Genomic DNA, 23,851 nt, shown 5'->3' on the forward strand with positions numbered 1-23,851 from the left:
CAGCGGGCTATGAACACTGCTAAGACTGAATAGTAGGCTCCAAGACAAAGCCGTTTACAATAAAGACCTTTTTATTGCCCACACATGGAAAGAAAAGACCTTTTTGGTTGCTCTCATCTCAGCTGGGTTTGAATCAGACTCTGAAAGATCTGGCAGTCAGGTATGCAGAGCACATACACATGAGAAAGCCCCCCATACTATAGCCTGATTCCTTTAATAATTGAACACTAGTGTTTGGCTGCATATAAAAGCTTTGGCAAGACTGTAAAGAACAGAGAAATTTAAAGAAGCTCCTCCTGAAGTTGCTTAATACACTCAGATGAACCTGAGCTGTATGCAATCTTTTTGCACACCCCCTTGGCCGACCCTAGAGGGCTGTGTGATGGAGGGACAGACGGATCTCACCGTGTTGTTTTGACATTGTTTTTGGTTCCTCAAACTATTATGGGGGACTTTCCTGCTGACTTTACAGCTTTTGTGGCTTCTCTCTGTATCTGTGGTAAAACTGGCTGCTGATTCAGCTGTGGCTCACTCATGAAGGGGAACCCAGATTTTGGGTTTAAGGAGGCCAGGTCTGCCTCCAGGAGCCTTCGGCTTTTACCATGCAACACAAGAATCAGGGAAGAGAACAGAGCACAAGTTGCAGTTTTAATGCACTTTTTTAAACCAGAGCCTTTTAAAAAAAATCCCAGTTTCCATAGTGACAGGGAACTGTGGCACCATTGTGAAGATCCCAAAAGCCCAGGCCGGGTGTTAGCCAGAAATTCAGCAGCGCGGCCAGCTCTGAGCAAGCTGCCCCCGGCCCTGCCTGCACTTGCAGCGGGGCCCTGCCTCACTTCCCTTCCCTGCCCACAGCCACACTTCCAGCTGCCTGGGGGGTGTATTGCCCCGAGCAGCACAGCTTCACTTAATTGCAGGTACAATGCCGGATTTCCAAAAAGGGGATATGCTCCTTGGCTTGTGCTTTGGCTGGCTTTAGATGTATTCAAGCCTACTTTGCTGCAAAGATAAAAGACTGGTTTGAAGAAGACAGCTTTCAGCCATTGTTTCCTGATGCAGACAAGTGTTGAAAAGCCAAAATGTGCTCACAATTACCTGGTGAGTCAGGTGAGAAGCCTGGATGAAAGGCCAGGTCTCATTTCATTCTTTACCAGAATGTGCTGCCTCCTTCTTTCCCTCCTGCTATTCATCGTACGGGGTACTTCCAACCACACATATAACCCAGACCTTGCAAAAGGACCCAAGAAACCTCACACAAATATTTTTCCTTTCAGCTTTCCTTTCACTTCTAGTCCTTGCCATAACACATGATTATGCCAGCATGGCTCAGAAAATCCACCAGGTTCGGTTCACTTCAAGGTGGCGGATGGTTTGCGAGTGATGGATGCTGTCACTTATTCAAAGTGCTCGTTTGCCCTCATCTTTCGTTATCTGCTGTATTATGTTGCACTCGATAGCATGCCAAGGGATACAGGCACAGCACTCGGGTCAAGTCTCAGCTAAAATTACAGGTGCATGTCAAGTGCTGTGTTCCTTGTAGTTTTTATGCAGCGTGCATTATGCATGTGTAGGAGGTAGAGAGCCAAGGCAGGGACCAGCCCAACCCTGAGCGTGCTCTGGCCACCTCCTTCAGCACCAACCCAAGCATTAATCCCTCCTGTTTTTATGATATACTAGCATTTTTTCTGCAAACAGGCATGATTCCCGTCCTACTCCTCTTATTTTTGCCCACATACCCATGCAACACTTTTGGAGCTGACATCACACACAAGAAAATGGAGCGAGATGAAACCATTGGGAACAGGATGCCCTAACAAACAAAAAATTTCCTCTGGTGCAATATTTTAACTCAAAAACGTCACTTCTTACAGGACAGCAAGCAGAAAGAGAGGCATATTTAGACCAGTTCTTACAACAGTGCTTTTAATTTAAGGTAAGATGTACTGCACCAGACCAAGGGTTCATCTGTCCTGAGGCTGACAGCAGCCAACTGCTAGAGAGCCTGAACACGCCGAGTCTAGACATACTTGGTTTGTATATTCCCAGTCTCCAGCAACCAGCAGCTCAGGGACTTAATAAGACAGAGGTGAAACTGTATATATATTGGCAGGGTGAGCTGAATCAAAAAAGAACAAAGTATGCCTGGAAAATTAATGACCAGGATTCACCAGAAATATTTATATGAACAAGAAGAAGAGCACCGATCTGACTGGTGATCGTGACTGGAGGCACTGCTGGAGAGGAGCATTTCCTACAAGGGATGAATTTTTCCTTTGCTTCCTCAAGACTTTCGAGTGACCCTACTGAATTGTTAAAATTCCATTAGAAAGTGGTTGGTGGGAACATATGCAATAAATAGCTGCTAAAATCAATGGCAGTTTTGCTGATACACAATCACTGTACTGCTTGCTGGCGGTGCTGACAGTGTTTTTCTCTGGGAAATGTAACAGTGGTTGGATTTAAATAAACTTAGTGGTAAGAAACTTCATCTGAACTCATTAGTGACTCAGACTGATTTTAGAGGAATTCAGAAAATGCCTGTTGCCCACAGACAAGACTTTGAGGTGATCAGTGACTTTGGATACTGCAACTCATGTCAGAGCGTTGGAAAATATCAGAGAAGAGAGCAAAATTTCTGAAAACGCTCTCTGAAAAATAGGTATTTAAGGTCTCTCAGACCACCTGCCCTAAGTCACCTGCCACTTTTGGACACCACACTACTACCACCGTTATGACCACCACGCCAACTCTTCCCTGGCAGCTACCGCTGACCCTCATCTCATGCAACTTGGGGCATTCACGATGGGTGTGAGCCCACTGAGACCTAAATGCTGCCGAAAGGCGGCCTCGTCTGCCTGCCGCCAGCACCTAGCTTTGGGCTGGGCTGGCATCACCTCAGCAAGCTTCTCCCTCATCACAGGTACAATTTTTCTTCCAGATGCTCAACTAGATTCCTTCAGTGAAAATAGACATTAAAGCATTTTCTCTACCTATGTGCTGTTTTGTAATCTCACCATTTAATTGCGCCATGTTTTTTCCTACAAATCATTTAATGATGTTTCCCAAGACAAGCCTTCACTGCTTTTTGTGCATATTGCAACACGGCAGCTATTAGCACCTCCTGCTTGTGGAGAATAATATCGCTAAATCACTGGTGAATCGATCACTAGATAAATCACAGCTTTTTTGGGTGGATTTCTGTACTGGGAAATTGAGCACCTGAGTGAGGAACAGAAATTGTAACTGAATCAGAATTAGTATTTGAGGTAGGTTGTTATGGACTTTTTAGTTTGATTAAGAGCTTCTATGTCACTCTTGTCAATCTCAGAAGAGATTGTTATGTGTCTGAAATAGCTTTAAAGGATACTGCAGGGATACAAACTGTACAAATGCAGATTCTGTGATTTACCTTCATGCTGTAGAACAGAGATTTTTAAAAGAATGGATGATACATTTCCTTCCCTATTGATCTTCTTGATCAGATTTTAATGTGTTTGTTTTGATGGACATTAGAATATAAACCAATCACAAACAAGTAAAGTCCCATAAGGGACCCGTGCTCTGGATCCCGCTTAGCTATACCCATGCTCATCTCTAGAAAGACTGCCTCTTCCATAAACATGTACACGCACATGTACACACAGCATTTATTAAGCCGCGGCAGCAAATTGATTTTATGTCTGGGAAGAAAACTTTCAAATACAAAGCCTATAAATAGATGATGTGTTGCCTTTCTGGCTCAGTAAACAGCCTGAAAAAGTGCTCTCAGGAGGCAAGAATTTGCAGAGCCCTCCCTATTTCACTGAGATGTTAATTCTGAAGTCTAAATTTAATACTTTTATCATCATAATGGGAATTGCCCATGAGGGAAGCAAAGGCAACTTTCTGAATTTCTCTAGCCTTCAGGAGATAAATCTGTACAGAAAGGAAACAGCCGAATATATCCTCATGTTCAGGGAGAAACATCAGATTACTTGACGTGAAAAGGACCAGGAACTGGTGCAGTGACCAGCATGCAAACCGCAACGGAGCTACATGGAGCTGGATGTGTCAGAACAGAAAGCCAGGCTGGATACAGCCACTGGATCTGGGAGCACTCTGCTTGGAGCAGTCAGCAGGGACTCATGTTCATCTCATGTGGTTCCTCAGTAGTTTAATTCCCAGGCACTTTCTTATGAAGAGTAAATCTGAGTTCACTGTTATTATTCAGGTCTAGCATTAATACAAAAGCACAAAACAAAGCTTGTGCCCCCACAGCCCACTGGCAGAGCCCATGCCAGCAGATCAAGGGCAGGTTGCACTCTCCTTTCCAGAGACACCTGAGCATGAGACGCATTTTGCTGCTGCTCCAGCCATTGCTGGATGTAGGACCACCTCACTGAATAACAAGCAGCTAGAAAACATACAGGGATAGGGCTGTCCCGCAGACCTTTGGGATTCATGCTCTCTGGCCCCAACAGCCTCCCATAAAAATCCATATACTACATTTCATATACTAATATCCACGGACCCACGCACTGCAAGGCTAATCGCATTTCGGAAGTGCTTGTCTTTTTTTGGACGTGTCTGGACTGTGTCTAATGAAGTGGAGTCCTGAGTCTCCCTGATGTGTGGGGCTTCAGGGACCTGGCTAAAAGGATTTCGCTGACGGATTTCAGCGCAGGGCTGTTGGGGCCCACAGACTAGCAGTTTTCCAACAGGAGAATAAACTGGTGGAATAGTAACACAGAGAAGGGAAGAAAAAAGGTCAAACTATCACTGAAACATATGGCTGTTGTTTTTATGAAGAAATAACATGTCTGTAGGAGCCATGGAGCCACTGCATGCACACACAGCCATGGGGCTATGTGCAGTAGCTTAAACACCGTGGGATCCTTCAGAAAAATGAATGGCTGCGTAGCAGCCTTGCTGAAGATGGGACTTTTCTTGCTTGCTTTTTTTCCCCACAGACCACAGACATGGCCCAGCAATAGCATCTTCAGGCAGGAACGTGCAAAGAAATATTTAATGTGCTGTTTTGCTATCCCCAACCTCCATACATTTATGCTCGTGTGATTACTGTTCTCTGTTTGCCTACTGATAGCGAGTTAAAAATACCACCTCCACAAAATTGGAACTATTTTCTTTGTTGTTTTAAATCCCTGCAGTTGATTAAGAACAAAATGGTGTGGTGAGCCCCATGAGATCTATGTCACCTGCATTGATCAGGACAGGAGACTGCAAAGGAGGAATTTGGTTACTGAAGCAACACCAGTAAAGAAAAAGAAAAAAAAAAAGGTATAGCATGCATAGAACAAGACAAATTTTACTGTGTTACGAAGCCATTGACCCTCTATTCCTTTTGCTTCCTTCATCTGTTGCTTGGAGTGCTGTTTCTACAGTGGAAAAGGATTTGTGCCAGGTCCTGTTCTATGACATTGCATTTAGATAAAATGTAAGATATTGCTGTTATGTCCAAATTCCTCATTAATACTCCAAGATGTCCCTAACTTAGAAGGAATCACTTATCTTTGATGCAGCACTGAATTTGATAGTGAAAAAATGAACAACATCATATGAATAATCTTGTGAATGACATGAAATCAATCCAGTATTAGATAAACAACAACAAAAATTCACCTTATATACAGGTTGCAAAATCTTTGACATGGGGATCACCTCTTCACTCCATACAAATGCCATATCTGCTGTTAGGACTTCTGAATCTCTAGTTTTGAAAGGTTTATGAGAAATAACTGTCAGGAAATCACAAATGGTCAAACTCCCCTAGGCAAAACTAATGAGAGTGATTTTCCCAGTAACTGTTTGATACAGGAAAGTCAGGACGTGCACATGGTTTCACCTTCACTTCCAGGTAGGTTTCCTTAAGCTAAACATCATGTGGAAAACCATGTCTAAACTTTAACATATTTTGAACGTTTGCATCAATGACACATAGAAATATGTGATTTGTGAGACCAGGTAAAGCTTCATCTGGTAACCAGTGAAGACATTAGAACAAATGGATGAATGCAAAGCTGCATCCATCCCAATCACCTCTTACTGTTTTTGGAGCACCAGAGACGATACCCAAATACAAACATGCCCCTACCCACTGCACTGTCTGGCTCGTTGCTTAAAAAAAGGCCAAGATAAGCAGATGAAGAGTTTGGCTAGGGACCAACGAACTGATTTTTTTTTGGAGATATTTAAATGCCAAGACATAATCAAGCTCCCAGGAGGATTTTTGAAAGCAATTAGGAACCCTAGTTCTGAGAGTCCATAGGCCCTCTGAAAATCCCATACGGTATCAAACCAATGGCACCCTTTGACATCTAAATACTTCTGGTGCCTTGTGATGCTCCCACTAGGGACTGGCCCCCTTGATTTCAGCAGGGCAAGCCTTCATCATGAAAAGCTGTGAAATTTCTTTCAGTCCTCTAATTCATCTAGCTCCCTGGAAAAGGAAAAGCTTATCCCTCTCTTCTTGCCTAATGAAAATGCTACTGCCCTATGAACTATTTTAATTGAAATTGTAAGACCAGCTCTCCATCCCCTGGCCGTAGCCATGTTGCATCGAGAACCACATCCTTTGACCTGATTGAGATTTGCTTGCCACAGATTTCACTGTGATGCTCCTCTGACCTGATGGTGCAGATCTGCAGTATGTTTTTGGGGTAGAATTCCCTCAGACTGGCAAACGACGCACAGGCTGCAGAGTCCATCCCAGTCCCATCGGGTGGTGACAGCCCAAAGGCTGCCCTCTCGCTATTTACACGTCTACACTGATAGCAATTGTGCTGCCGGGGTGGGATCTTGGGACTGCTGCTTGCAAACATTTTGTCCTCGGAAACATGATACCAATTTATTGCACAAAGGCTGCAAAAGAATCACACAGATATTTTTTTTTTCCACTTTATAGAAGAAAATGTTCCCTCGATGTGATAAATACCGAGCATGACTTCTGCTCCAGCTGCAAATAGCAGATTACTCAATCATCTACTATTTAAGTACCTGTTTGTTTTGTTATAGGGCGAAACTTTTGAACAAGATCATATTACACGAAAAGCAGCTTCCTGCATCCTTGAATATTAATCCTCAAGTAAAAATAGACCGAAGGCAGCCCCGGGGTCACCCCAAGCAGCCCGAGCCGCTGTGTCCCGCTCGGTAGCGTTGCTCCTTGCCTCGTCCTGCCCCGTCCGGGGCCGGCAGCTCGGCAGCCTCCAGGGCAGCTGGGGCCAGAGTCGTGGGGGACACCGGGGGCCGCTGGGTGCGGGATGGGGCCGGGCAGCCCCGCGGGCAAGGTGAGGGCAAAGGGAGAACCGGGAGAGTAGCGCCGGTCCGCCCCCGCAGGGCCAGCACTGGGCTTGGGCCTGCCCCGGGGCCGAAGGGGGGGCCCGGAGGGGGCTGCCCGCCCCCGCCCGCCCTCCCGGGGGCCGGGCCGGGGCCGCCCCCAGCCTTGGCCGCGGGGCCCCCCCTCCGCTGACGTCAGCCCTGCCTAAAAAAGCACCCCGGCAGGCAGGCGGGCGGCAGGGCAGCACGGCGGTACCGGCACCGGCAGCACCACCGGCAGCAGGACGCGCCCCGCCGCCGACATGGTGTCCCCCGTCACCGTGGTGAGTGCGCGGCGGGACCTGCACCCGCGCCCTCCCCGCTACCTCCCTGCTCTTACCGGCTGCCGAGGCGGGGGCTCCGTGCCGTGGGCTCCGTGCTGTGCCGTGCCGTGCCGTGGGCTCCGTGCCGTGGGCTCCGTGCCGTGCCCCTCACGGGGCCGCCGGCCGCTGGCGGGATCGCGCCCCCCGCCGCCATGTTGCGCCCCCGGCCCGCCCCGCCGGCAGCTGTGGCTCCAGAGGTGCGCCTCCTTCCAGCCCGGGGCGGCTTTTCGTCTCGCCCTCAGCTCCCATTTTGTTGTTGTTGTTGTCGGGGGAGGGGGAAAAAAATGGATATCTGCTTCGTGTGCAGCGCGTCTGCTTAGAGCGGTGCTGCTCGAGTCCTCCGTGGCACCCCCGGGCTCGTCCGCCTGCCCCAGCCGTGGGGTGCTGAGGCGAGAGCCGGGGCCCCGTGGAGCCGCACGTTCCCCCCAGCTTTCTCCTGCTGCTGCTCCGCCGCTTCCTCGCTCAGCATCGCCTTCGTGGCCGCCGTGCTGCGCTCCCTCCGGCCCTCACACACAGTTATGACCCGCAGAGCACTCTGCTGTTCAGGTGACAGCTCAGGCCAACGCTGGCGCTGGCCGCTGTGACAGTTGGTTTCTGTTGCTCAGTCTATGGCTGAGGGACAGGGACCCGGGCTGGAAGCAGCCTTCTGGTGCCCGTCCCTGCTTCTGGAGGCCACCACGTCCCGCAGCCCTTCCTGCTGGGTGACAGAGCTCCCGCCGACACCTGGTCTCCCTGGTGAGCCATTTCCACCATCCAACGGACATGAGACAGGGATGGTGTCACCTGCCTGTCTCACGGGGGAGTCATGAAGCTTAATTAACATAACCGGCAATAAGGCAGCAATTCAGCGCTGTCCTTTGGCAGAGGACGTGAATATGTGACGCGACGGAGCAAAAGCTAGGAGCTGAGGGAGCTGCAGCTCGTGCCAGGCTGCACTGGCAGTACCAGGTCCTGGCCCTGTAGGTGAAGGGGAGATGCTTTTGTGCTGGAAGGAGACAGAATGCTTTCAACCCGAACAGCAGATAAGCTGTGCTGTTAGACACGCTGCTTCGCATGTTCCTGTTTCTAGAAAGCGAGGGATTTGGCTGAGTACGCCAGCAGCCCACTGTGTGCTGTAAGAATAGCTGTCTGTTGGTAGGAAAGTTGCCTGGTGCTTTCACTGCAGCGCTGAACACCTACTGGTGGTGTTCTGGGTCCCTGTGGACCCGCTGTCATCCTGTTTTGTTGTATTTCGGTTAATGGCTTGCACAGATCACAGCGACTCCGCTGCATTTTCTCTCACAGGTAGAAATCGCATTTTTCCCCCCTCCCTAACTCACAAAGCCAAGGTTCAAAACTTTCAAATTTCTTTGCCAGCCTTGCATAGCAGCTTGTATTGTCTGATACTTCAGATGAATTTTCCCCACTCGTTAACATGTACCTGGTAAGTTCATCAGCAGCCTGGGGGTGATTTTTATCTTTAGAGACAGAGGGAAGTAGCTTGTACATTACACCATTGTAAGGCCAAACTACTTTTTATTTTTTCCTCATGCTTTTCAAAAATAACTGAAGAGGCTTGGTATCTTTGTGCTTCTGTGCCATAAGCTAAATTAATCTAAGTAATGCTTTTGGTTACAGTGAACTGTGTACTTGTACCTTGGAAATGAAATGCTGCCCTGGGACAATACTGGAATGGCTAAAAACTGGCAGAGTTTGTTTCATAATTCAAAGGGGACAGCACTTGGCTTTTAAGGCTGGTTATCCGGGGTGGTCCTGGAGCATATATTTCACCTAGGCTTTGAGAAGGGCAAATGATGAAAGCATGGATATGTGCTGGGAAAGGATGTACGCAATTCAGGAATTATACCAGGAACTACACTTCAGGAACGTAACTTGGAATGGGAGATGAAAAAGGTGCTTTCTCTACTTGTTCTTCTGACATGCAGCAACACACAGTTCTGCTCTGGTTCCGTCCCTGACATGCCAACTCTTTGCTTCACCAAAGGCAAATAACACAGGCGTGAAGCTGCGGATTGCTGGAGCTGTGACCAGAGCTGCAGCTGTTTACCACAGCTGTAGAGGTGGAAGGGGAGGGCTTTGGCAAATGCTAGTCTGATCCTCCAGAGAGATCACAAAAAAGAGCTGCCAGCCCTCAGTCTGTCAAGGAGCTGTTCTTCGCGCATCACCTTTAGCTGTTTTTCACATCGCTCTTCTCTCGAAGGAGTGCACTGTGCCGCTGTGCCATCGGCTGTGCTACAGCCTGCCCAGGGCAGGCCATGATGGTGTTGTGCAGCACTGCACAGCGCCCAGGAGCATGCGTGGGGTGAGAAGTGGGGTGGCTGCAGAGCCGGTGGGCTCCCTCCAGCAGGTCGCTTGCTGAAGGGAACAGCAGCGGGTGATCAGTCTGACCGCAGCTAGGTGCTACCCCTGGGGCCCAGGGCTTATCTCCGTACTGCACTGCCTTTTGCTGCATAGATAGATCAGATGTTGGCATGATCAGGTGATAGCATGGCTATCTCTGCTGCGGCACGTGATGGGGGCACAGTCTGTGGGGGCAGCACCTGAGGCGTAATCAAGTTAGCTAGCTGAATTGATTTGTCTACAATGCATGTTCTCTCCTAGTGTCCTGCAGCATCAGCCTCAACAGGGAAGACGCTAGAAGAGTGCAGCTGAGAGTGACACGGTTTTGTTTCCAGTTTTCAAAGCTATGGCCTTTGTATATAACTGCAGCAGATGGCCCACGCTACTTAGGCACAACCTGATCTCCTGCATCAGCCCCACTAAGACACTCTTGTAGGAAATGTGACAGATTACTTAAAACACTGAGCTCCAGAGCTGCTGCACAGCTGATAGCTGGAAGAAACCATGCAAGGAGACACAAACGGTGGAGAGGAAGCCAGGGAGGTAGCGCGGGTAGGACTGCTTGTTAGTGCCAGCTGCCAGGTGTGCATCATGCCCTAGGGGCTTGGCATGTCCGCCCCACGCGCACGGGGAGACTGCAGTGCTGTGCAGAGCTAGCCGAGCTGTTCTCTGGTGCTGCACGATGCAGATGTGATAAGGGGGGAGAGTGCCCCTGGATGAATGAGCCTGGTGCCAAAATACCTTTTAATGTATTCTGCCAGGTACTCGGCGGGGATAATGCTCTGGGGTCCTGCTGATGCTGGAGTCCAGACCTGGACGGAACTGGGCTGTGGCAGCAAAGATGCATTTGTCTGCCGGTCCTGCTCCAGCTGGTGAGCAATTTGCTCCAGTTGGAAGTCACCTTGGAGGGAAGCTTTTGCTGCTTATTCTGCTAGGCAAGCAGGAGCATCCTGCTTAAAAAATGTTATTCCTGATATTGCTCTGATTAAGAGCTGCAACTTCTGCATAAAGGTGGGTAGGATAAGAACCTGGGGTTGGAGAGCAGTGCTAATAAGTGGCACGTTTCCTTCACGGATATGTGAGGTTTAATTCTCTTCTTATTCAGTTGTCATTGGTCTCATCTTAATAAAAGTCCTCCCTGAGACTGCCTTGTTAGCAATTTTTCTCCTGTTGTTGTTGTTTTGTTGTTTTTTTCCAGTAGTAGGTAAGCAGGTTTCAGCATTGGAGCATTGGGCCGTAGGAGGTTGCCTTGCCCTAAAGACCTCTCTGCCCAGCAGACATCATGATTGCAGGGGCTACAAGTGCAGAGCAGATGAGCCTGGAGATGTGCAGTCATTCTAGCACTTACATAATGCTCAGAGGGACCCTGTTTTCCCCTTAAATAAAGTTAGGGCTAAACTAAGCATAGAGCTTCACACATCACCTTGAAGAAATCTGGGCATGGGAAAAATAAAGACATCAAGAGGCTGAAATAGGTCTCTTCTGGGGGCAGTTTATAGATGATATTGCTGTCCGTTTGGGCAAGATGAATTGTGGGCTTCATCCCTACAATCATCCCTACAACATCCTGTCTGTACTGACTTGCATGGCCTAGCACAGCCCTGTTTGGGACAGATTTTGCCAAGAAGCCGTTTGTTAACAATCCCCATCCTTTCCCTTTTGTTCTCTGACATACTTGCATCTTTAAATGGAGATAGCTGGACTGGGGAAGAATACATTGTTTTGGCTGCATCAAGCAAGTCAAGCCCTTGTTGCCTTCCCCCTGCACGGTGCCCTGCTGGGAGTAGCCCCTGTCAGCCCCTGGGTGAAAGCAGGGTGTCACTGTGGAGGAGCATGAAGGTCACTTAAAAAACTGGATGCCCCCAAAAAAGCAAAGTATGCTCTGGAATGGTATTCACCAGCAAAATATTGAATAGGGATGGAAAATTGGGTGGCTATTCATACATTGGAGCTTCTGAAGAAGGGCCAAACCCTACCGATCCAGATGATTACAGAAAGCCAAACTGCATTCGAAAACAAGAAAGCCAGATCACACCTTGAACTCTTTCAACTTTTTCGTTCTTGAATACAGGATGTTATTTCTGCATTAAGGAATAAAGCATTAGTAACCATCTAAGAACTAACTCTTACAGTATAGGAGTATGTTTTAATTGTTCTCTTTGTTTATACTCAGCGTTGTTGCTTTCATTGTATTTTTCCCATTACTTAAATGCCTCATAAACGGGGATTTTATTACACAGGAGGCTTATAAACATGCACATTTATATACCACATCAACAGTTATGAAAATATGGCACTTGTATAAAAAACCAGGCTTGTTTAAATGAATTATAGAAGAGATCTCTACACTCTGCAATCAATGAAATAAGGGGGGGAGGCATCACCTCAGGTAAGCTTAGCAGGATTTCAGTAACATTTATGCGAGTCACACCTTTTGGGAGGAGCCTAAAAGCTTTGGCCCTACTGAGCTACAGCTTGTGCTGGTTTATGCTAGCAAGAGTCCGGGAATAGTGGTGTGCCATAATTTATATTTTTAAGGCTAAACTTGAGCATTTTTGCAATGACATTATTATCCTTTGCTGTTGTAGCTGTTGCTCTGACAGGCTGGTAACTGAAACCAGGAGCTAGAAAGTCCAGGCTTTGCTAATGGTTCTTCCCAGCCCCAGCGCGGTTGCATTAAGGAGTTAGAGCTGATCACTTCTGCAGGCAGTGCTGTAGATTAAAGACTTCATTAACTCAAGTGTATCGCTCAAGTCATATGCGGCTGTTGTTCCAAGTGTGCTTTGTGTATTAAAATTATGGGTCCAGTTCTGAAGCTTGTACTTACACAGAATTCCTCTTAAATGTGTTTCTGCCGTTCTCTTTTCCTTGTCAAGTATCTATATCCAAAATATGGCAGAGTATGACAGAAGAGCCAAAGTTATCTTTCTCTGTGGGTAACTGCATAATACTAAGGAAATAATAACTCCAGTGAAATGAGACTCTTAGAAAAAGATGGCATCTGGCACCCGTCTTCTGCTAGCATGTGGAAACTCTTGAACAGTGAAAAGATCATTAGTTATATAACTCCCTTCCCACTGGAGGCCGGTGCAGATATTATATTAGCATTTAATTTTTCTACTGCCCTTCACATCACACAAACAGCCACTAGATTTGTAATTACAATAAAGATACGGATCTTGCTTACTGCAGCGTGCCCAAAATGAAGGTGATGGTTATTGCCTCCTCTAACCCGCTTGTGCCCTTCCTATAGCTGTTGCTTATACTGCCATAATCTAAATAGCATTTGAGGTAATGGCAGGTTTCTGTATGACAAGCGTGTCAGTGCAGAGCATCCCTCTGTGTAATGTTGAACGTGGACTAGGAGCGGGTTCCATGCTTTCCCAGAGCTGCAGGGTGGTAGGTGGGCTAGGCGAGATCCTGCCTGTCTGGCAGAATTTATTGATCTACGCCAAGCGTGCTGGGGCAGATCATCAGCCTCGTATGAGGCATTTTGTCTGCCATGGCTTCAGCAGAACTGGGCTTGTGCTGGCTGAGACCATGGCTTGGCTGCTGTATGCCTATTTCCTTGTGTCTTCTGGTTTTGTTGTGGCATTAGTCAGAGCCAACCAGGGTTCTTGGATAGCAATGCTGACTTGTGCTCCATTGCAAGAGAAACTAAGCTGGTTGTGTGGCTTTTCCCTGCAATCCTGATATAAAAGGAGTGTGATGTTGAAATTCATCATTTAACTGATGAAGTTTTCAGGATTGTTTGGTTTGTGCCCCGTGCATGCATGTGCTTACGCCCCCCTCAGTGTAAAGGACATACCTGTGGTACACAGATGCACACTTATTTGTGAGTGTGCATCTGCATGCCATTTGTATATGCAGCAGGGGTTTTGCAATTGAAACCCTTGATGCCTCAGTGTGAATCCTGGAGTGTGTGGGTTACTGTTTGCATAGGCTAATGTTTGCACCTGGCACGCTGGCTGCCCCCTCATGTTGATATTGGCCATGAAAGTCCAATTAATCTTCATGTAATTTGTGCCTGACACTGGCTGGTCCAGGTCACAACATCTTGGCACATGATGTAGATATTGGAAGTAAACTTTGTGACTCTGCTGTCATACGTTGACCTTTCGTCCTCCTTAAAGCGTATTGGTCCCATTAGAAAACGAGGAGGGCTACTACTCTGTTTTTATAAGGTACCAGAGTGGTAACTCTCTAAATACACATCCTTATTGGGATACATTGTTATTCCCCCTTCTAATTTTAACATCACCGTTTCACAAGCATTCAGCTTGCAGGCCATGATACACAGGTAGAGCATTTCATTCAGCTTTCCATTAGGCACAAGTCGAGCAAAGCTGTTCCCTCCTGGATTTCCCAGCACAGTCCTGCTTGCATTTTCAAAGATTTTGCTGATCTTATTGCAGCCCCTTGCGAAGATTTGTACAGCAAAAGTCTCTTGCATGGAGCTGCCAGCTTTCCCAGCCACTGGCAGCCTCCTTCCCCTCCTCTCTCCATCCTGCCTTCCTTTTGCTGTTGCAAAAACCTCTCCTGGCAGCTGTGCACGAGTTTCTTGCGTGAGCCAGAAAGGTGAGCTGCAGAAGTGCCTTTTGGTGCCAGAGGCAGTTTCACCCTTAACAGGTCCTTGGGAATGGCTGGTGGGGCTGGTATAGCCTGGCCTGTGTCACCTGGTGTCTTTGGTACATTAACGGCTCTTCAGCTGCTGGGGCTGTGGCAGCACAAATTCCTGACACACTCTTTAGACTTGCATTATCCCCCACAGGTGGCAGGTAAAAGGAAGTCATCTCTGCTGAAGAAGTTGCTTCTGGATGGAAGGGCCTCCCTTTGCAGAAGAGTGTGATGTAAATAATGACAAGTCTCCTGAGAACTTGCACTCGTAGCCTGGGAATCACTCCCAGGATGAGCTGCAGAGACTTTTCTCTAACCAGCAGAAATGTTGTACCTGGATTTTAGTGTGACAAGCCACATGCCTGCCCCTTCTCAACCTGAGAGGAACAGCCTGGGGCTGCCACTGCACATCCCAGGATGTTGGCTGGATCCTGAAGCTCCCTGTGGCTTCACGGCCACCCTCTACAGTCTCAGGCAGCGCTAGGGGATGCAGCCCCATCTGACCTCGCTTGCCGAGGAAGGGTGCATGCCCTGGCAGTGGCAGCACCGCAGCTCTGATGAGTAAAGAGAAAAGACAGATCCATTATGGTCTGGGTTTTTTAACATCTGCAGGGGCTTCTTTTGTGTGTTACAGCAAAGGAAATGTTTGGAGGGGCTTTCAGTTTCATAAAAAGGAAGATGTGAAATCCCATGAGGGAAAAGCAGTCTTTGCTCTGAGATAGATGCTGGCATGCAAATGCTCTTTTTTTTGCTTTAATTTCTGAGAGCCAGTGGACTACCCTGAAAGCATTAGTCTTTGACAGGTCCCTTGGTCTAACATTGTTGGTCACTGGCAATGGTACACTGCCAACCACACTCTGAAGGCAATCTCCAGAACTGCTGACAGCTATAGGATTGCTACAGATGGGGAGTCAATCATTTCCACTGCAGGTTAAAAAAAGTTTTTTAAAATAGCCCTGCTTGTGGTCCTGTGCCAGCCCAGCAGACAGAGCAGATGATGCTTGGAAAAGGAAAAAAGCAAAACCAACACAAACAAAACAAGTCCTAACAAAAACATACATCTGAGCCAAGCCTTAAGTTCAGGATGAAATGTGTTTGTCTGTCATTTGATTTCAAGAGTTAGCATCTGCTAAAGAAAGGCTTCCACATCTTAAAGGCCTCCCCGGGAAGCCAAGGGCAGACACCCCTGTGAGTCTGCGTGGCATTGGCTGCTGTAGTGATATCTCACCTCGCCTGGTGTCAGGGCTCCCTGCTGATAGTGGCAGGTCCTGCGTAGTAGAAGCAGGTCCCAGAGATGCTGTTGTCAACTGCCTGTTGACAGCAGTTAGCTAAGCTAGCCCAATCTCTCCTGTTTGGTACAGGAGATACCTTTATGGATGCTGGAACTTCCTTATTTGCTGGAGGGAACACTGTGGTTCAGTGTCTCAGTATAGCTTTGGGCAGTGTTGTGGTTAAAAAGGCAAAGCCCAAGAGTGTTCTCCTGGTGCAGTGTGTGGCACAGGCAGTGCCCTAATGTGCTGGACAGGATTTCTTTGGCTCCAGAACCACCTGCCTCTGCTTTAGGCTGCTATGGCTCCATTCCCTCACGTTTCTAAGGCTTCCTGCAGGAGTCTGTTGAAGGTGAGACTCTGGTTTCCTGTCGGTGGCCTTCCCCCTCGCTACTTTACAGGTGTTTGCAGATGCATTTTTTAACTCATAGGTATAGCAGCAGAGAGCTACAACATTGGAGAACTCTCGGGTCACACCGGTTGCTGAGCCAAACTGGCCTCGAAAGCAGCCCTGTGAGCACGGCCAGTGCGACTGCTCAGCATCCAGCGTTTCTTAATTTCTTCATTAAAGAACTGAAGACGAGATGAGACTGCTGTTGTATTTGTGTTGTACACAGGCATTGTTATTTCTGTGTGAGCAGCAGTTTGGCATCTCCTGCCCTACCTGCCAGCTTTGCCTGCTACTGTGGGTCTCTCCTCCCTGACTGTTCTGCAAGGATTCACGGTAGTAGCTCTTTTGCTGTCCTCTGGAGAATGCCACAAAGCTTGTCTAATGCTCCTCATCTCTTTTAACTTCCAGAGTCATTTATTTAACTATCTTTCATAGGTTGTGTGTTCAGTCTTCTTCTATAAACTGTCCAGGACAACCCCCTTCAGAAACTCTCTCCCATCACAGCATAGCTAAAGGAAAGCATTGGGCAGTAGGGGCTTGAGCAGTGTCCTAGGCTAGAGACAGACAGCAGCCTGTGGTGGAAAAACCACACTCGCAGAGCATCGGGAACGAGACCTTGAGAGCCACATCTGCAGTCTCACATGCTGACACTCCCAGGACACGGTGAGCCCTGCTCACGTGGCTCCCCAGCCCCTTGAGGCAAAACGTCCCTCAGCTGGGTGGCTGTGCGGTGTCCGTGCCGTGCCCAGGAGTGCTGCCTGGCTGTGGGGATTCAAGCTGTGGTTTCCCCTGAGAGAAGCTGACCCTGCAGGCAAAGGCTGCCCTGCTGCCAGGCGGCACGTGCCGGCAGCTGCAGGGAGCCTACTGCTCCATATTTGCTGCCTTCTCGCTGCATCCTGGGGAAGATGCTTGTATGGAAGATTTTAACCTCAGTGCTGACAGGTTTTCATCCCCCCCGCCCTGTGGCTAATCTGGAGATTAGGCTGAATTTTGACCTGGCTGCAAGTCAGGCAGGATTTCGGCTTGGAAACAAAACTTTTTGTTGTGGTTCTCATTTCTCCATGCAGCTGTGTAGGGGGTGCCATTTTTAGATGCCAGTTTGATTAATCCTCAGCCGCTGCCTGCTCCCCTGTGTCTCCACCAAAGGGTGCTTTTCTGATGCCAAGAACTCGTGCGGCAATATATCTGAGCTCACCACCCAAGGACTGCAAGGGCCCGTGCCAGAATTTTAATTGTATTTTTATGGCAAGTAGCCATAGCTCTCTCTTAAAGAAAGAAAACGAAGAAAGAAAAAGAAGACAAGTATTTCTAGCTCTTGACTATTTCGGTCCACTGGTGCAAAGCTGGGAAGTATGGCTGGAGCTTACTTTGCTTAAAGGGGGGGTGATGCAGTTGAGCCATGGGGAGGCTCAACTCCCCATGTGCTGAGGCTGCTGTGGTGCAGGGGGGGAGGAGAAAAGCCAACAAAGTTGGTTTGCAGGAGGAGCTGAAGAGACTCCTTTCCCCCGGGCTGCAGTAGCTGCCTGGGGCCCATTGCCCTGGCACAAGTGGCTGAGCAGGGAGGATTGTCCCTCTGCAGGTGGGAAGCATTCAGGCCAAGCCCTGTTACTTCTGGCTTGTGCTGAACGATGGAGGCTCTCCTGGCAGACGAATCCAGGTGTTTTGACCGCTCTCAAACAGGTCTGGCTGGACAGCCGAGCACGAGGCAAGTTTCACTGCACCACCCTTGTCAGAGAAGCGGAGGCCCTGGGTGCTGAGGAGTGCCAGCAGCTGCAAGAAAAGGCTGCAAGAAAATACCGCAAGGCCTGGCCAGGCTCGGGGCATGGTATAAGCCTGATGCAGCCAAACAGCCCATTATCAGCACTCTCCCAAAGGCGAACTGTGTACCTTCCTCTCCTGGGTGATTTATTAGGCGTTACAAAAGTCAATTTTAGATGCAGCCTCTACGGCCTCGTCTCCACCTGCAGGGAGGAGCGTTCATCTATCACCCTGAATTTCCCGCAGCAAGTAGAGCCTGTTCAAGAGCCATCTGCCTTGGATGCTTGACTCATGACACCTCCAACACAAGCATAAGCCCTCTTATTAATACCCACTTGCACAAATATGTTGCACTAACACAGTATTTCAGGCAGGTAGATTGGCTGGTTCAGTGACTCTTTGCCACCCTCTGTAAACAAATGCTTTTTCTCAGAATTTTCTTCAGGAGTAACTTGGGACATGTATGAGCCAGTGCATTTCTTAACGGAAGGTAAGCGACTCTTCCCAGGAGCAGGTTTGCTCCTCCAGGTGAGCAGAGGTGGAGGCAAAGCACTGCGCACTCACCTTCTCAGGGCTGTCCCAGCCAGCCCTCCTAATCTGAACAACCCTGCAGAGTAAAAAGGGATGGCTGGCCGGCCCCTTTCCATCTTATCTGTCTCTTTCTTACTCAAACCAGTCTATGATTGCATGGTTCTGTGTTGCACCGTCTGAGCAAGGGTGGGAGCACCCAGAGGATGGTGGCCTTGCAGTCAGCTCACAGGTTTGTGGCCAGGAGTTGCCCAGCATGGCTGCGTTTCTCCATGGTTTAGCAAAAGCTGATGAGGTGTTGAGACCTGGGGAAAATTGGCTGCCTCTGGCTAGGATCTGTGCACACACGGGCTTCTTTCCTTAAGGCCTACCCTTTTTGGATAAGCACAAAGTCAGGCTTTCCCAGCTGCTCCGCAGAGGAGCCTGTTGCAGGTGCATATTCTGTGTCCTAATTGTGGTCCAGCCCCAGGCCGAAGCAGCACCCTCTGTGATTCAGACTGCACAGAGGACTGGCAGTGCCTTGCAAAGAGCCACATTTGCTGGGGAATGAGAAAATGAGCCAAATGCCATCACAGTGGCATCATAATACACAGCACCAAAGCCACATAAATGCTTACTGACACACAGTGGGGTAGGGGCTGTTGTCATAGTAAGGCAGAACCAAGGCAGGATCCATGATGGACAATGCCAAAAGCCAGGAGAAGCGGCTCAGGCCTGGATACACAGTACTCAGCCAGCCAAGGCCAATGGGAGGGATGGGTGGAGGACAACAGCCCAGCTTTTTTTGGCCAGCGTGCATGGTCGTGCTCAAGTGTTGCTCGGTGAAATAGCTGGGGTATTATTTTTCAAACACTTTTCCTGAAAAGCAGCATTTTACAGCCCAATGGTGTGAGCCATAGCTCCACAGCGAGCTGGTGCATAGCTGTTGGGTGGCAGAGGTTGTACACTCGTTATCTGCGTGGGCTGATTTAGGGGGCTTGCAAAGAGAAGAACATACTCCACATTGTTTCCTGGGGCCAATGTGAGACTTCCAAAAGGTGCACTTTGTCCAGCTTTAGCATTTCAAAGCAACAAGCTTCTGATACTTTTCTATACCTTAAGAGTAAGATGCCTCTCTCCTTGTGACAGCTGGATTTTCTTCATCCTATCTCAAGTCCACTGCTTCTTGTTATGCCCCTTTGTGGTTTGGTGCATAGAGAAGCTTGTCATCTCCCTCGGAGCAACTCTGTTGAAAGCACACGTGTTTGTTCAGGAATGAACCCACTTGTGATGTAGATACAGAAAACTGGCTCCAAAACGTGAAAGAAAATCAGGGTTGTGGCTTACATGTATAGATGTACCTCTGTGGATGCAGCCTGTTCTTGGATGGAGGAGCTTGTTGTAAATTTCTGGCTTGTTTACATGCCTGCAGCAGTCAGCACAGGTTGGCTGTACTGCTGAGGAGCAGCATAGATGGTTCCCAGGTCGCACATCATCATGAATATTGGTTTATACAGATGTGAATCATTAGCATCTCCCAGTGCATAGCAGAGAGCTGTGAGAAGAGACCTCCCAGCAGGGATCCCTGGGCTCTCGGTGAGTCATCAATAACTAATTTGCAGATATTGCTTGGGGGCTGTATCTATACATATATATACGTCCTGTATATATTTTGCACATTGGGAACTTTTCCCCTGTCTTTATTACCCCGCATCACTTCTTCAGGTCTGCCACTTCTCCTGTAGCTGTATTTCCTCATTGGCCAGCCTCACCTCTCAAGAAGTCTTACACCAATACCAAACCACAGCATGGTTGGAGTACCAGTGTGATAGCATCACCTGTCATGCTGAACAACAGCAACAAGGAAATGAGCAATATTACAAACCGTAGCAGAGTAAGAAAGGACAAAACAAAAAGGAATATTGTACAGCTATGCATCCCTAGCAGGGAGCTGGATATCCAAGCCCAAACCTCCAGAGAGCTGTGTGTGCCATTGCCAGGTTCTGTTTAAAGATTATGGGTGTACATCTCTTGGTGAGAGCCCGGACACAACTTCCTCAGAGTCTGCCTTAGCTGTGGAGGGTTTTGTTGGACTTGGTTGGATGCAGATAATTTATAAATGGTAGTTTGACTGTAATTTCACTACTAGTGGCATAGTGGCTTTACAGCAATTTAAACTATTTTTTAAAGACTCTAAATAACTTGGTAATCATAGGAGTTGAGAAATTGCCCTGAATTATGCTCAGTTCAGAAATTCAAAACTTGCAAACATTGTTTTGTCATTGTATTCAAGATGTTTTCCGGACTGCATGTCAGCCGAGAGTAAATTAGCAGTAGAAGAAAACAAGTAAGAAAAATGCAATAGCAATTGTGACAAAATGGTGAAACCCAGCTTAAAGCCATAAAAATCACATACATTAACAAAAAGGACCTTGTCACCTGCAGCAAGTACTTCATTTTCCAACACCACAGCACAGCCACATCTCAAGTTCTGTCTCTGAGACTCACGTGCAAAGGAGATGGGTGGTTTGATGCAATTTACCCACCCAGCCAAGCAACAGTGTTCTCTTCCCTGAGGTACAGGCAAGTCCAGTCACGGATTATGTGCTTGGCTTTCCTCAAGCCACAGCCTCCACTCATGTTGGTACACGGCCTCCCAATACTAGCTGTGACTTGTCCTCCAGATGGCAAGTTGTCCCATCCCCTCTTCCTAGGTCCCAGCCACATGTCTGAACAGAGGGAAACCCCCCAGCCTCACCCTTCAGTCACCTCAGCGTTTCTTGGAAGATTTCTCCCAAATACCTCCACCACCACACCATCCCAGCAGGATGTGCTGCCTGGACCTCAGCAGCGGGGGGACCTCCATCTCTGCAAGTGGTGTCCCTTGTGGGCACTTGTGTTGGTCACAGCCAGCACAGGGGCTCCCCTGAGCCGCAGTGGTCAGTAATAGGCAAGGGCATGTTTTGAAATAACATAATTTGAAGTATACTCGTAGAAAAGTTGTAAAGGAATAAAGTGTTAATGATGAGAAGCCTGCAGCCCTTCTAGGTCTATCAGGTTATTCTTATGTGAGGACTCTAACTCCCTAAATTCCAGAGTTAGGAGTGAGTAACTGAGACTGGAATCTGACCCTTATGCATGAAAAATTCCTTAATTGTTACTAGAGTGGAAATAATACAAACCATTATTTTAAAATAATGCTGGTTGGGCTTGGAAAATTCACATTCAGATAGTAGGAAATTATAATTTCAAGATTACCAAGCAAACATAATCTTTCTGCACAAGTGCATATCTTACATTCAGTAAGGCAAGGTTCCTGGGGAAAATGACAAATGTAATTAAAACCTGTCTCATCATGCATGTGCACAGGGGAGGGCAAGCTGCGACTGTAATGGTAACATCCTAGCAGGTGTTTTTATTTTAATATGGGGTATTAAATGAAACTTCCTGTGTTTATTAACCCAAATACTCTCCTGTATGCTTCCAACAGTGCCTCTGTCCTTTGCCAACAAAGCTGAACTTGAATGGTGTCTTTCAGCATAGACCTCTGTCTTCAGTGATACAAAGCTACCTACGTTACCTGACACTGTTGTGGGAACCCGGAGCACTGTTGAAGCTGCAAATTCTTTTTCTCTTTCTCTTTGGAAGTTAGTCTTCCTGACTGGAGATCACAGGCTCATTGTGGTGTAGCAGGGATGCTCCACGGCTGGTGGGGTAGGGGAGATCCTGCCAGAAGTGCTGTCATCTGCAGCTGCAAGAGGATGAATGTGATCAACTACATTTTTAACAAAGATTTCACAGGAGGGGAGGGGGCAGAGCTGGAGCCAGGCCCCAGCTGTGGAGGTGGCCGGGGACCATCTCAATCACTTTGGAAAGGAAGGGTGCTGGGTCTGAAGGAGGAGGTTTGTCTCCACATTTTTCCCCCTGTGTTACTTGATAGTTCCCAAGCACACTCAGTGCTTTGAGACTACATGGGCTTTCATGACTTTTACTTCAAGTTCATTTGGTATTTGCTGGCAGAATTCTCCCAAGAAATGCAGACAAGAGGTGGTAAATGGTGATTAATCTGGACAACCGATGTAGAGGACTCACGATGGGCTCCCAGTGTAATACAAGAAAGTTAACGGCTTTCTGATGTCCTTCTGTGAGTGAATTGTGTAGCCTGGTTGTTTAATGGAGTGTTTAAAAATTGTGTTGGCAATAGCCTATGAATAATGTATACAGGAATAATGAAATACCTTGCTGCTAAGAAACTGCTGATATGCTGGGGAACTTTCCATCAGATGTGAGAACAATTTTGAAAGCACTATCTTCTCAGGATGCCCTTTATTTATGGTCTTGCTGCTTCAGAGATCACGTTCCCTTTTTAGACACTGCATGTGAAGATGCCCTCCACTGCCTCTGCCTCCCAGCCTCCTCCAATTCCTTTCACTTATGTCTGTAAAACCTGCTGAATTTTGATGAGTTTAGGCTTTATTAACTGAGCACTGTAAGCATGGAGTCATTTGCTGTAGAGCCTCTAGCCATTCCAGGTGTCTGCACCAAAATACACTGCATCAGAGGAAGATGGACGCTGTTTTTGTGTCATGGCAATGGAGTCCCACAAAACAGGAAGCAGAAATAGGGCCAAGTGATTTGGGAAAAAAGGCCAACAGTTCTTTTTCAGGTTTCTGGAGCATGGAGTCCTTGCATAAGATAGGCAACCGTAGCATGGATATTCAGATTGTGATGGGCTCTGCAGTGTGAACCCAGCTCTGATGCCTCTAAATTTTCCCCATGACTTCTTGCAGTGTATGAGGCCTCTGTGTTTTGGCCACGAGTAGTAGGATGTCATGATACTAAGGGATGAAATCTTGCTCGATCAAAGAAATGACAAGATTGAGAGTGAACCCCCACAGCAGGCTGTGCACTCTGGATTTTGCACTGCCTTAGCTGCAGGAGGAAGCAGGCATCCTAAAACATCCCTGGACACAGCTCATCAACACTGCAGGTGCATCAGGCAATCACAGTCTCTTCCTTTGCTCCTTTTTTTAGCCCTCAGCTGCTTTCCAGAAGAAAATAAAATAGGAGTTTCGTTTCTCATGTGGGGTTTTCCCCACTGGCACTAAAAGGCAGAAGCAGCACAGCAGGGCAGGTGAACACGGTATATATCTTAGGACTGTCCAGAGTGCTCCCAGCTGAGCGTCTGGTGAGAGCACACCCAGCTTGCAGAGTCTGTAGCTCTCTGCTCTGTCTCTGTTGTGTCTTTGTTGTGAACAGCCCAGTGCTCACGCTGCATTTTTCTGTCTGTATTTACACAATAGACCCCTGAGTCAAAGCATTTCCTGCAATATGGA

At 47.8% G+C, this 23,851-nt stretch overlaps 2 protein-coding genes across 2 annotated transcripts in view; one reads left to right on the forward strand and one right to left on the reverse strand.

The window, feature by feature from the left end:
- Positions 1-23,851, reverse strand: part of IGSF22 (immunoglobulin superfamily member 22) — an 85,661-nt gene that overhangs the window by 16,360 nt on the left and 45,450 nt on the right. Inside the window, 1 exon segment of the mRNA XM_080595724.1 lies at positions 7,652-23,839. The gene's annotated coding sequence lies outside the window, so the exon portion shown is untranslated.
- The window catches only part of TMEM86A (transmembrane protein 86A), a 28,655-nt gene continuing 12,237 nt past the window's right edge, over positions 7,434-23,851 (forward strand). Inside the window, exon 1 of the mRNA XM_080595221.1 lies at positions 7,434-7,595. Coding sequence (XP_080451347.1) covers positions 7,575-7,595 — 21 coding nt within the window. The 5' untranslated portion in view covers positions 7,434-7,574. The remainder of the gene's footprint in view (positions 7,596-23,851) is intronic.

Source organism: Anser brachyrhynchus, assembly GCF_964034855.1.
Source record: "Anser brachyrhynchus genome assembly, chromosome: 5".
Lineage (NCBI taxonomy): Eukaryota > Metazoa > Chordata > Aves > Anseriformes > Anatidae > Anser > Anser brachyrhynchus.